The sequence below is a fragment of the Apis mellifera genome, linkage group LG11, assembly GCF_003254395.2.
Source record: "Apis mellifera strain DH4 linkage group LG11, Amel_HAv3.1, whole genome shotgun sequence".
Lineage (NCBI taxonomy): Eukaryota > Metazoa > Arthropoda > Insecta > Hymenoptera > Apidae > Apis > Apis mellifera.
In genome coordinates this window covers 3,014,371-3,026,559 of record NC_037648.1, presented here as the reverse complement: position 1 = coordinate 3,026,559, position 12,189 = coordinate 3,014,371, and the positions used below count along the sequence as shown (strand labels likewise).

Genomic DNA, 12,189 nt, shown 5'->3' with positions numbered 1-12,189 from the left:
CAAGTATAAAATGTATTATCTCGTGCAACAGAGATATAATAATTGAGGGGTGCGCTCTTTTTTTTTTTTTTTTTTTTTTCTCTTTAATCGGTCTGGATCTTCGGGTCTGGATCAGCATCGACGCCTACAACGTGTCGTGCATGTCCGGCAAACTCGAATACTGGGGCACGGGGCGTTAAACAGGTGAACGCGGGGTCGGCGACACGCCGGTACACACAGTTATGGAGCGTCACGACGCCCTGCAGGCGTTCCACAAACCGCCGCCCCCAGGGTAAACTTTGTGTTACGTGCCGGCGATGGCCTGTAGCCTGTGTTATTTCCCTCCACGCTTTCCCTCAAATTCAATGGTATACATTATTAGCAAGCAGCTTCTGCTTTCTCTTCGAGGGAGAAGAAGAAAATTGTGGGATCGATTGTATACAATTGAATTTTATTTAAAATAACAGTTTAGCGTAGTGGCGGTTGGGGAGAAAGATCGAGATAGGAATACAAGATTTGGTTATTTCGAGAGGTAGACGTTTCGTGGATTGTTTTCCTTTTTGAAAAATGGGTTGTATCGAGTTTTTTTTAAAGGCATATCTTGAAAAGTGGAATTCCTGGAATTAGATGTATTTCTACATTTTATTAAAGAATAATGGAAATTCATAGGGGAGGATATAATAATAATTTTTATTTTGGCTATCTACAATCGATTATGAAATTTCATAAGATGTATTGACATCTTCTATATGTATATAATTAATAAAATTATATAATTAATAAATATAATTAATAATATAATTAATAAATATATATAATTAATAAAATGTATATAATTAATAATGTAATGTAATATAATTAATAAAAATTAATTACAAACAATTAATTACAACATCATATAAAATATATAAATTTTCATATAAGTTACTAATCAAATGAAATATATAACATATCATTTTCTGTGAACATAAAATTTTTTTCAATTCTCCTCTTACGAAAATGCAGTATATATATATATATATTCATTTCCTTGTTTTATGACTGTCGTATTAACACTTTAACAATTTATTCACAATAATTCGATGTAATTACTTTATAAAAATAATTCGAATCATTTTTAAAAATTTAAAAAATTCTCCTTACTTTCTAGAGAAGAGAAAACTTGTTTTTCCATTACTTGAAAATAGTAGCAACTCGGTAAAGATGGAATGGCAGTGATGATTCTCGTTCGTTCGAGTGGAATTCAATTTTTTTCGACGAAATAGATGGAAATGGGCTGGCTCGATACGTTTCTATTTCACTGGTTGCGGCCGAGTTTACGGTTTCATAATCGTCAATGGAGGCGCGACAAAAAGTAAAATGTTGCCTCGACCTCGTGTCATGTGTAACACGTGCTAACAAGGTGGCACGGAACTGTTGACAAGCTGTACACAGTGTCGCGTACGTCGACCTATTGGACGGGCTCCTAGTCGGCCACGAGCGAGTTGTATAGCGTTAATCGCGTTTCTCGTCTACAAATACACGTCATTAGGCATTCGAGATCACCTATCGAGATACGTGCAGCAAAGAAATCCAGCCTCGATATGGATTTAAATAATCGATTATAAATGTTACAAGTGTCATGTTATGTTAGTTTTTTTTTTTAAATTCAATTTTTAAAAATCGAGAAGTTTTAGAAAAATATTAAATTTTCAAGATAGAATTAATGATGAAAAATTAAACATACAACTTTGATTTTTAGATTCTTTCAAAAAGTATTCTATGAATTAACAACATATTGAACGCAGTAATAAAAATTTATTTAAAACTCATCGTCAAATTATTTCTCCATTATTATCCAATAAATTATTATAAATTATAAAATATTTAATATATTTTGAGAAGTTTAAGAAAAATTGGTGAGAAGTCTTAAAAAAAAATAATAAATTTTCAAGATAGAATTAATGATGAAAAATTAAATATACAATTTTGATTTTTAGATTCTTTCAAAAAGTGTTCCATGAATTAACAATATATTGAATACAGCAATAATAAAAATTTATTTAAAATTCATCATCAAATTCTTTCTTCATTATTATCCAACAAATTATTATTCATTTATTAGAAACTTCTTATTAGAAGTGATAAAATTTTGAAGATTATTATAAATTATCATTTAATACATTTTAAAAATCGGTGAAAAGAAAAATAGTAAATTTTCAAGAGAATTAATGATGAAAAATTAAAAACGTACAACATGATTTTTAGAATTAATTCTTTCAAAAAATATTCATGAATTAACAATTAACATTAATATATTGAACGCAGGAATAATAAAAATTTATTTAAAACTCATCATCAAATTATTTCTCCATTATTATCCAACAAATTATTATTCATTTATTAAAAACTTCTTATTAAAAGTGATAAAATTTTGCAGATTATTATAAATTATTATTTAATACATTATACAATTTTACTAATATAATCATTATAAAACTAATTATATTATCATTTCTTTATTGAAAGCAGAATTTTTAACCCAAACTTGTAAAATGACCTCATATTATAAATTGTACGTTCATCCAGAGATAAAAGGAGGAAAAAAAGTCATTGAGCTCCAGGCTGTATGTGTTAGAGCAACGAACGTTTAACAATTGTTCAAGATATTTTAGTAACTGTGATTAATATAATGAGTAGCTAAAGGGCATGCGTAGGGTGAGTAAATGCACGAGTATGTTCGTTCCAACGATGCACGAGAGGGGAAATATCGTAATTACCTGCAGGCAATTCTCGACCTGGGTCAATAATGCACAGTTCAGTTGCCCCTTCCTCTCCCCCCCCCTCCTTCCCCCTAAACGGCATTCATGAAGTTTCCGCTCGTGACTTTGTATGAACTGACGGGATTAGTACGGAAATCTCTAGACTCAACCCTTGAGATACTAAGGGAGGAAGATTTTTATCAAAGATCGTTAAGGGCGCGAATAGTTTTAAGGTGAGAATTCTCGAGAATTGCTTCTGATAGTACTGTTAGTTAATTCTAGAGAACAAACACAGAAATTTATATAAAAATAATGCTTATGTGTTGGGTTATAAGCAATTGAAACGAGACAGAGATATACATGACACTGCAGTATGACGGAGATAGAACGATATATAATTCTACTTATTAAAAATATTTCACAAATACATTAATATTCTGTATATAGAAATAAATTCACTAGTCAAATAATTACTTTCATATTCGTTTATTAATTAGCAATTTTCAAGAATTAATGAAAATTTTTTACTTTCAAATATATTTCAAATATATACTCTTATTAAGCTTCTAGAATTATTTCTATCAACGAAGAATAAGGAATTTTCAGATCTATCTATAATATATATCTATAATAAATTTGAATAATTTACTAATTTATTTGTCATTAGTGCACTGGTATTACGAGAATAAGTTTCATCCTTAACGGTGTATATAACGGAAATACTTTAGAAAATTTTTACCTCCTCTTGGTCTCGATTCAAAGGGAAACACTGGTAATTAATTAACGGTGTATCGAATTGTTGAAAGGCAGAATTGCATAACGACTGTGTTAGGGGACAGACGTCTAGGTGTCTGACAAATGTAGGTAATTTCACGAAACGATCGAGTACGAACTAGGCGAGGATGTTCTCGAGCTTGTCTAGGACAGCTGCCAGAACGCAAAAGTCGTTTGCCAAATTCTCAACAAAGCAGATTGAAACTCTCAACTGGTTGGCGCGCGATCCGAATACCTTGTTCATCTTCAAGAGCTAACCTCTTCGCCGCTTGTGTACACAGACCTGAATTGACCGCAAACTATGCAATCAATTTCAACCTGCATACCGACTGAACAACCTGTATTCCAATCGCCACGGTGTACGTTACACACTACTGCCTGAACGATCGTATTGCTTGGATTGGTGAGATGATACAGCACGATGAAACGCGTCGCGACCGTTTCTCAATCTATAAATCGTTTTCCTGGCTTCTTTTGCGTTATAGAGTATAGAAGGATTTTAATGGAGGAGGTAAAACTGTAGTTTCTCTTTTCTAGAGCTAAGAAATTGGAAATAAGAAGAATATAACGGCGAGAATAAATATTGTAGGTTAAGTGTGATCCAGTTCAAATTTTTGTACACATTTTTTTATTAGTGATGTTGATTGCTCATATATCATGCTGGTTATATATATTTGTTATATTATATTATATTTATTTGTATTGCAGAATCAACGTATTAAAATTTATACTGATTAATTAATGACAATGATTAATTAAATAATTTATATAATATATATGTAATATACATATATTTATAAGTTATCTTAAGCTTTATTTCACTTTTCTAAAATTTAATACAGTATTATTTACATTAATAGCAATAGCGATAATTAATTATATTATTAAATTTAATTTAATGTAATACGTTGTATTATTTTTTTTGTAATCAAGAAATTTATTTGTAGAGATTTATAATTTCATATTTTATTAGTATTTAATTTTTTTATAGTGATTTATCGTTTTCATTTCAAATTATTCATTTTGAAAAAATTTGTTGAGAATATGCATACAATCTTTTCTTAGATACAAAATAATATTTGATTGTAAAAAATTAATAGTAAATAATTTTGGTGATTAATTTTATATTTTTCTTGAAAATAACACGCAATGAAAAACAAATATTTAAATAAAATTTTAAATAATTGTTAAATGGACACGGTTACGATTATTGTATAGCAAATACCGTGTCGACAATGTCGAGCACATCCCTTTCGGTATATTGGTTTCGTAGAACTTGCGTTAGATGGCAGAAGCTTCCTAAAAATGGCGCTACCGTAAGTTCAGTGTCGTCATAGGATCCTAACTTTCCTAATAATCTATATTTATTCCAGCTTTAAAGTACACTGACAGTTTGAAAAGTCAACTGTTGAAGGAAAAAAAGTGTCCTTGAATTCTTTGACTACAGTGCTAAAGATACTCAGTGGCACCATTTTCATCAAATAATCATAATTTAAGAATAATTTTTCAAAAAATTTCTCCATTTCTCAAGAGATCTCAGTAACAACTCTTATTTTGATAAATAAATAAATATATTTTACAAAAAAAATCACTTGACAAATAAATAATTTTAGAAATTTTTGAAAATATATCTGCATTCTAACATTCTAATTATTTTTAAATGAACGAATATTTTTCAAACAAATTTTTGAATAATCTATCTTTTGGTATCTTTGATAAATAAATATTTGTAATAATTATTAAAAGAAACTTTTTAAAAATATCTCATCAACGCTAAAATTTTAATTTCCAGAAATTTTTTAAAATACTTTTTCCAAAGAAGACTATAAATTTATCAAAAAATCTTGTTGAACTTCATCTCATTAACATCTGTGCTTGTTAATTTTTCAAACAATTTCTCCATTTTTCAAAGATCTTTCGTCAACTATCTTTACCTGTCTTTCGAGAAATGAACAATTTGGCAAAATTTTATCGTGAAAACTCAGACACGGTTATTCTCAAACCCCTCGTTAAGCGTTATCGCAAAACGTGCAAAAAAGGCGCGAAGCTTGTTGGCGGAAGCAAAAACCGGTCGTTACCTCTTCTTACACTCCGAAGATTTCCTTGGACGTCGCGGTGTCATCCTCATTCCGATGACAGCGCCCCGCATTCCAGCGTGCATCGTGATTAATCATTTAGCGCCACGCTTTCGGAAATTCAACGAAATTTGCGCCACAAGCAACGAGCGTCTGAGTAAAATGAGAAAATAAACTTTTCGGGGATCTGTGTCGTCGTGAGGACACTTCACGGACAAAGAGGCCTGAAACGCCATAAAGAATTCTCGGACAATTTGCCGAGAGAATAGAAACGCTCGTGAAACACATTTCCACGATACGTGTATGAGTCGAGTGTATGTGTATACGTGCGTGCGTGTATTCGTTGCCAGCCTGACATAAGATATGTCTTAATGACCGACCGAGGGAAAAAATCGAGGAAACTTTCAAAGGTCAAACTTTTTCCATATTTGGCGTATCACTGAACTCGAAGGGAGAAATATAATTTAATTGCTTTCAGATCTGGACGAATTTTTAAGCAATTTTTGAATTATATTGTTTTAAATATTTTTACATACAATAATTTTTATTATTATTATTTTTTTTTGTAATTAAATGATTTATTTTAATCATTATTATTTCTAGTAGAAATAAATTAATTTGCTATTATTATTTATAATTTTGATAAAATTATTAGTTTTTATTATTTTTCGTTTCGAATAATAATCGAATAATTCTTTAATTTACCATTTTTCCAAATATCGTCGTATCTCAAATTTTTTTCAATTCATCAAATAGAGAATATTCTTAATTGAAATACACCGTTTATAAAAAATAATAAATTAAAAATAATCAACAAAAGCATTGTTTTAAATAATTATTTTTAAATTATTTGAGATAAATTTCGTTTGATCTGCTTTTATCGAATATGTGAGCATAAATTTTATTATTGAGAAATTTGATTACTTTTTTTTTAGTTTTTAAAATTGTTTTTACAATATTTTAATTATTTCTTTTTTTAAAAATATTTGAAAGATAATATATTGTTGAAATAATACAGATATTTTATACTTTATTTCAGAAATTCGTTTTATAACTCATCAAATTATTATTTATATCACTATCATTATCTCTACTTTTTATCGAATTTAGAATTAAAAAGTGATAAAAACGTAGAAACCAATTATTATATAAAATAACTAATATTTTCAAATTATCATTTCAAATAAATTTCGCCCAGATCCGAGTGGATATAATTGTCACCAATTACACAAATCACTCTCATTCGCACGCAAAACTCTTCTCCCTCTCATAAACGTACACTCCTCTTTCGAGTGAAAAATTAAATATATATTCAACTGGTAAATTTCAAGCGGTCAGAAAATTTCGAGCGGACGATCCTGACCGATACACATCGCTTTCTATTTTTCAATTCTATCTATATCTATGCTCTTAATACGCGGCCGGTGACACTATTGAACACGTCAGTGAGACACTTTTAGAGAGAGAGAATTCACAGAGTTCTGGGAGAGAATTTCAAGCACTGTTTCCAGAGCACTGTTCGAAATGAACTTTTTATGTTGCGTACCAATTAAAAAAGTGTTGCGTTAATCGAAGAAATCGTTCGATACTGGACAGTTCGAACGATACATCGTCCGAGGTCCAAAGTCCTCAACTGGCATTCGGCTGCAAATATGCGTGAAAAGGAGGGGAAAGAGTCAACAAGGTCTCGAAAATATCGCGTGCCCCGCCATCGCTCAAGGTGTACTTCTCTTCGATCGAAAGGTAGATTAACATTTTCGTAAATAAAGATTATTCTTCGAATTGAACTTTTAACTTTCAGAATTGAGCAATTTTTGAGAAATTGTTTTTAAAATTATTCCTCCATATTATTTTGGATTTGGAAAGTAAGTTTTTATTATTACGTTATATTTAATTATTGTTTATTGAAATATCCATTGGAAAATATAAACAAATTATTGATTAAAATAAACGTTACTTATTTGTTTGATCAAATCAAAGAACGTGACGTCAACTGAAATATATATTCAATCAAATGATGATTCACGTTATTTGGAATAAATAATTTTAATTTTAAAAGTTACTTTTCATTTTTTATTACAGTATAAAAATTGAGGAAAATTTAACAGATGAAATATTTTTTTATTTGGAATTATTTAATTATTTTTAAATATTTCATAAAAGTTTTAATAATAGAAAAATAAAACAAAGTAGAAACTAATTAATTATATGCATACATATTCAGAAATAATATTACAACTTCATATCTATCTTGTCCTAATAAAAAATATAGTTGTCAAGAATTTAAACTCATTTTTGTTTCATTATTAATTGAAAACCTAACCTAACTTTCAATTTTCTAACCTTCTTTGTAAGGTTAGAAAATACAAGATACAGACAAGGATAGATTTTAAGTATCTAAATATATATAAAAATTGATAGTCAAAAATATAAAATCAAGACTTATTTTTATCAAGTTATTAAATCTTTTGCAGTATTGTATTGCAATGATGTTTTCCAATCTTTCCAAGCTTTACAGACTAACAAAAATTTTAAAGATGATGTACCTGTAATGATTACTTGCTTGTACCATGGAAACAGGATAAGAATCGAGGTTTTTGCACCGAACAAAGTAATCAATCACCTTGTGATATAACCTGTTTACCGCTAATTGCAACCACTAGCCACTACTCCATCTTAACGAAATATAACAAGCGAGATTTTTTTGATAACAACGAAACAGTTGACAAGAATTTTTAATTAATTTTCCTGGAATTTTAATGTGGACGATTTTATTACGAAAGAATACGTTAAAAAAGAAAAACTTTCAACACTTTTCATCGTGGAACACGAGAATTCGAATACAATTTATTTACTTGTCAAAGTTGAATTGGTTTTGTTAGGTAAATAAATTATACAGATTCCGCAAGAAATAATTTTAAAAATTTTCTTTCTTATAAAGATGTGTTACATTACATACAAATCTCTGATCAATTATTTCTCATCATTCTCTCAAAATGATACGAATATATTTAAAATTTTAAGGGTTTCATAAGTGACACTATAATATGATCCGACTAATTGAGCCATGTCATTTTGTCTCATTTCATTTAACGAATTTATAACTCAATAAATAAATTCCAACGAAAGAACCAACTTTCTGTTTATTTCTGTATCTATAATCCATCCTTTAAAGAATCTTAACAATCTGTTATTCGTATAACGATAAAAAAAAAGATAATTATTGTTTTCTTTTAAAAGCAATTGGTCAAATTCCCCTGTATTAAAACGTACATTGTGTTATAAATGAAAAAAGAGTTTAAAACATGGTAATTTTATTCGTTGGTGAATGATCACGAGAATAGATATATTCCTTAATTGCTGATATAAGAGAGATTATAGTGGAATAAAATTTTCAATTGTTTTCTACTGTAATCCATACTTGGCTAGGAATCTTGTTACTTTAAAAACAATGTTTATTTATTTATTTATTTATTAGGAATTATAGATGGATATTTTTTTTTTAAAAAACAAAAGATACATTTATTTGAAATAGAGATGTTTATAAAATTATTTTTCAAATATTCGATTGTATTATAAATAATAATAATAAAATTATATTTTAAGATGATACAATTATCTTAATGTTGGATTAAGAATTAATTATTTAAAAGGAAAGAAGAAACTTTCGAGAATATTATATAGAAGAATCATTTCGTTACAGAAAAGAATGAAAATCTTTACTTAAATTTTCATAATTATTAAATCATTTCACGAAATAATTAAACGTCAAATATTATAATTGTCAAATAAAATTTATTAAAATTTATCCTTCAAATACATTTTCTCTTCCAATGATATTATTTAAAATGAAATAAGAAATGTCAAATAAGAAGAATGTAACAAAAATAATTATTTAAATAATTAAAATCCTGCGAGACGAGTGAAATTAATTATAACATTAAAGGTAATACAAAGCTTGCAAAAATAGAGGAAACTTACAAAAAGGAAAGGTAGAAATACAGTCGAGCAGATGCTCAAAGATATATTCGCGTCACTTTGAATTTATAGCTCGTAGAATTGAATTCTCTTAAAATTTTCAACAAAGCTTGAAAAGAGAATCCATTCGAGATGCTATTTGCGAAAGTACGTATTTTCTTGAAAAAGGATCAATGCGTTCGCATGTGAGAGCACTAGCAATATTTGTATCAGGAATAACCATCGCTTTATGTTAATTAACGTGATTTAACAGAGCGTTATTCCCAGACAAACTCTGCAATATATTTATATGAACGAATATTTGTCAAATAAGTAAATATTTATCTGAAATCTCATTCGTTTACTTTTGACCATTAACGTTTGGATAAACGTAGATAAATCAGCTGTCATCGAAATCTATGTCGATAAATGGAAAAAGGATTCGAAAAAGGGAAAAATTGACAAGTTTTTATTTTTTTTCTCTTAATCATCATAAAGGGAAAGAAAATTACTTGAGAAAAAAACTTGAGAAATTCTAAGATATAACGATTTATATTATGGATATATCACGAGATGTGGGTCATAACCGAGTATCTAATAAATTTTTCTGGCAAGAGATTAAATGGAAAAAAATTTAAGTGTAATAAGTTCGCTAGAGATCTCGACCAGAGATTTTAATTGGAATCGGAAAATGGAAATTCTTGTTTGAAAAAAATTGTTTGATTCATAGAAAAATAAGACTATTTTACTTATAAAAATATAAATTAATTTAATCACATCTTTTATCATGATAGATTTAAATAATATAAAAATGTCAATTGAAACTTTTAAAACTTTTTAAATCAAAATTTTTTAACTAGAAATTATCGATCTTTGACGAGAAAATTTCCAATTTTTTTTATCATAGATAACGATATTATACCATAATATTTATTTCTTTTATTTCAGAAAAATAACACTCAACTGCAGTTTACATTTCTTAACATTTCCTCCACAGAGAAATATCTCGACAAATCAAATTTTAAATTTGTTCTAGTTTAAAAATCATAAAATTTATTATTAATTTAAACCATTACAATTACATTTGTTGGTCACACAATATATATTTAAATATATATATGCATGCTTCTAATGTGTTTGATTTAATGTTCAGAGTCAACGTATATGTTAACATTTTGTGTATAATAATAATTCACAAAATATCATTAGAACATTTATTTTAGATATCCCTAAAGACAGCAAAGTTACATACATTGTAGCGTCATAAACTATGCAAGTTATAAGGTGGTTAAGATTTTAATGGGTAGATAACGATCTTAATGGACTCTGCTAATCTTCCGCCCTGGGAGCATAGGAGTTTAACACCCCCCAGTAGTATCTGGCAGAGCTCGCGAGGACGGCCTATAAATTAAACCTCTTACGAGGTTGCAACTCGTTCGACTTGTATCGAACGATTGGAAGAGGAGTACTTTCTTAAAGATGGACGAATTAATTTCATTTCGAAATCGGGATAAGAAGAAATAAATTACGTTTGGAATATTATTTTATTTGGAATATTCAAATTATTTAAAAAATATTTAATAATATTATTCGCAGGGAATAATTAATTGTTTTGTTTTTATTTCAAATTTGACAAAAGAATTTTTATTTCACGAAATTATCAATTATTACTTATAACGCGTGAAAACATTTATTTGAAAATAAATTAATTATGCATAATTATTTGATTTATTAAATAAATTACAGGCTATTTTCAAGTAATTTCAATTAATTTTATTTCAAACGTGTGCTTGGAATAATTTTATTATTGAAAATTATTTTGTTTATGTAGTGATAATTAAATTTAATTTTATTATTTTTTTAATGAAATTGTTCTGCAAGATCATAGGGAAAAAGTTTTAATGACATTTTCCTCATAACACGTGAACAAGATTAGATAGTTTTAAAAAAAAATAATTAAATTAATAAATTAATTAAATTAACAAATAATGATAATAATAAAAAAATTTTAAAAAAGAAGTGTTTTAATAAGTGAAAAATTTTAATTTGTAATTTCGATGGACAAGATGTATTGAATTTATAAAATAATTAATATAAAATAACGATAATTATGTTTCAATTAATATTCATAAGTTATATTAACATGACAATACGAGTATAATGAAGTGCAAAAATTAATATTTATAATTTTAATTTTCATGAAATTAATTTATCACAAAATAATAATTATTTAATTTTATATGTAAGATGATACAATAATATACAATTAATTTAATACATAAACATTTATATTTAGAAGAACTCGATCATTTTTATTTATAACGCTGTACAATGTTTCAAACGTTAAACGAAGGAAACAGATTTCTCATTTTCCTAAAATATACTGTTTCAAATTAATTAATGGATGACAGATAATGTGTTTCGAGACAGTCGGTTCTAATAATAGTATAGATTTATTTATTACACAGGATTTATGACTGTGTTTCAAGCTCTAAAACTTTCAATTGGAATTAGAAAACAAGTGTCGGTTGAAGTGTAGAAACAGAAAAATTAAAATTGTACGATTAATTCGTATATGTTAAAAAAGATTTTTAATTTTCCAGACATAAAAAAGATATTTTTTATTTGTGTTTATACTCAATTTTATGTGCAATTCCTAATAA

At 27.6% G+C, this 12,189-nt stretch overlaps 1 protein-coding gene across 2 annotated transcripts in view; it reads right to left on the bottom strand.

The window, feature by feature from the left end:
- Window positions 1-12,189, bottom strand: part of LOC408343 (potassium voltage-gated channel protein Shaker) — a 313,638-nt gene that overhangs the window by 223,244 nt on the left and 78,205 nt on the right. The window contains exon 1 of one of the 2 annotated variants that reach the window (XM_016914895.2): window positions 5,573-5,631. The exons of the other annotated variant lie outside the window; for it this stretch is intronic. Coding sequence (XP_016770384.1) covers window positions 5,573-5,622 — 50 coding nt within the window. The 5' untranslated portion in view covers window positions 5,623-5,631. Of the gene's footprint in view, window positions 1-5,572; window positions 5,632-12,189 lie in introns of those variants that run through there. 2 annotated transcript variants of the gene reach the window in all.